We start from the raw sequence: 2370 nt of genomic DNA on the forward strand, positions 1-2370 counted from the left end.
ATGCATTTAGCCTCAAAGCATGCAGTGAGGCTAACTGCATGCAGTGAGGCTAAATGCATGCAGTGAGGCTAACTGCATGCATTTAGCCTCAAAGCATGCAGTGAGGCTAACTGCATGCAGTTAGCCTTACTGCATGCAGTGAGGCTAAGTGCATGCAGTGAGGCTAACTGCATGCAGCGAGGCTAAAGCTTTATCCTGCTTTCCCTGCCTCCTTTTTCATACATCAGGATCATATCCAGCATGGATAAAGACAGCTAGGACTGATTTAAAGTACTTTTTAGAAAAGGCAAAGAAGAATGAACAATCTGGGATTCACATGGAAAATTATAGAATATAATCTACTTTTTCTAGATGTTCATTTTGCATAGTTAATCTTAAATAAACACATTCTCAGAAAATAGTTTTATATATTAAAAAAATATAAAGCCGACTATTAGCTTCTCCATTATTAAATTGGTATATAATTTTTTTTAGGTTTGTGACCCAATATTGGACCATGAAAACACAGATTTACCTTTAAAAAGCCTCAGAAGGGCAAGATTTATGCACAGAAAGTAAACCTGGACATGAAAGTATGTTTTGTTTTCATAAAGTATTTTAATAATGTTGCATATATATATATATATATATTTTATATATTTATTTTGAATTTATAGCCCCCCCTCTGGAGAAAAGTCCACCAGCCGCCACAGATAACAGCTATGAATTTCAGTGTGTTTTATTAGTTTTATTCGTCATACTGAAGCAAAGTGGTGTTTACTGTTGAATATAAAAATTGGATATTTTTGGTTTTCCTCTATCCATACATTCACAGCAGCTGGTGCCTTATTTCCAGCTGGCATTGGGGGGAGGAGATGGGGAACACCATGGATAGGTCACCATTCCTATTTATTCTAACAGCCTGAAATAAACACCAGTGAAGAAAAAAGAAAGTTTTGTTTACATTTGATTGAATTTTGTCTATATCCATCAGTGTTTTGATGCCTTTGGAGAACATCAATGATCAAACAGCATCAAGAAGAACATTGAGTCAGAGAGAAATGTGTAGATAAATTAGAAACTTAGCTTTAAACATCTCATGTAACATCTATAATAACTTAAGAAAATGGGCAGAATGTAACAGAGCTGCAAACTTTGCACATAACTGAAAGGCTGTGCAAGAAGAACCTTAATCAGAGAAGCAGAGGGCCCCCCTGCCTGTCTTTGCCAAGGGCCCCACATTTCCTAAATCCGTCCCTGGCAGGAAGAGGGCGTTCTCTAAAGTACTGAATATCTTGGGATGAAATCATTTTGTAAAACAAATAAACCAAACAATGTTTCCTCTTCCACGTTATAATCAAGTAATACTTTGGGTTGGTCTGTCTCATGAAAACACAGTAAAATAGACTAAAGTTATCTGGTTTAAAGTGACACAATGTGAAACAGTTCATGCTTTTGCAGATGAAACCGCCGTGGAGAACATGGATTATGAAAAACTGAAGGTGATGGAGAGATTCATCAATGAATCAATGAGGTTTCACCCTGTGGTTGACTTCACCATGAGGAAAGCAATGGAGGACGACGAAGTCGAAGGCATGAAGATCAAGAAAGGAACCAACATCATCCTTAACACTGGTCTAATGCACAAGACCGAGTTCTTCCCCAAACCCCGAGAGTTCAGCCTGACAAACTTTGACAGCCCAGTGAGTTAACTCAACAACATGAGAGTCTGCAGAGTAAAACAACCAGCAGTTGATGCTTTACTTCCTCTGCCTGGCAGGTACCCAACCGCTTCTTCCAGCCCTTCGGCTCTGGGCCTCGCTCTTGCGTAGGCAAACACATCGCCATGGTGATGATGAAGGCCATCCTGGTCACCCTGCTCTCCCGTTACACCGTTTGTCCTCGCCAAGGCTGCACCGTCAGCAGCATCAGGCAGACCAACAATCTGTCCCAGCAGCCTGTAGAGGACGAGCACAGCCTGAGCATGAGATTCATTCCTCGTTCTACGCAACCAAATCACCGTCAGCTCTGAATAAATGCAGCAATCTCTTCTCTCAGATACCTGACTAATACATTCTTACTGCGAAGAAGTTAAAAAATACATGTTTTTACCCCATTAAAGATTCCATGTCTTTTTGCCTAACTGTTTCAGATCATATCGGACAAAGACGACCTGATTTACCACAAATGTTTTTCTCTGATGGTTTTATTTCTTAAGATACAAAAAAAAATTAACAACTCAAATGTAATAACACAGAATGTCTTTTAAATCTCATTAGATGCAGATATCCTCTAACCCGACTACGCCAGATGGATTTGCTCCGCATATCCATCTGGAAACCTTCCGTTGAAGTAATTTTGGGAAGGGGCGAAAATACTGGTTAGCTGATT

At 39.6% G+C, this 2370-nt stretch overlaps 1 protein-coding gene across 4 annotated transcripts in view; it reads left to right on the forward strand.

Moving 5' to 3' along the window:
• LOC107096869 (aromatase-like) overlaps nt 1-2275 on the forward strand; it is a 6172-nt gene extending 3897 nt beyond the window's left edge. For all 4 annotated transcript variants that reach the window (XM_015393750.1, XM_015393752.1, XM_015393751.1 and 1 more), the window contains 2 exons: nt 1441-1682; nt 1760-2275. In XM_015393750.1, coding sequence (XP_015249236.1) covers nt 1441-1682; nt 1760-2011 — 494 coding nt within the window. In that variant the 3' untranslated portion in view covers nt 2012-2275. The remainder of the gene's footprint in view (nt 1-1440; nt 1683-1759) is intronic.
• The last annotated feature ends 95 nt before the right edge of the window (nt 2276-2370 follow it).

The sequence above is a fragment of the Cyprinodon variegatus genome, unplaced genomic scaffold (assembly GCF_000732505.1).
Source record: "Cyprinodon variegatus isolate N-32 unplaced genomic scaffold, C_variegatus-1.0 Scaffold656, whole genome shotgun sequence".
NCBI lineage: Eukaryota > Metazoa > Chordata > Actinopteri > Cyprinodontiformes > Cyprinodontidae > Cyprinodon > Cyprinodon variegatus.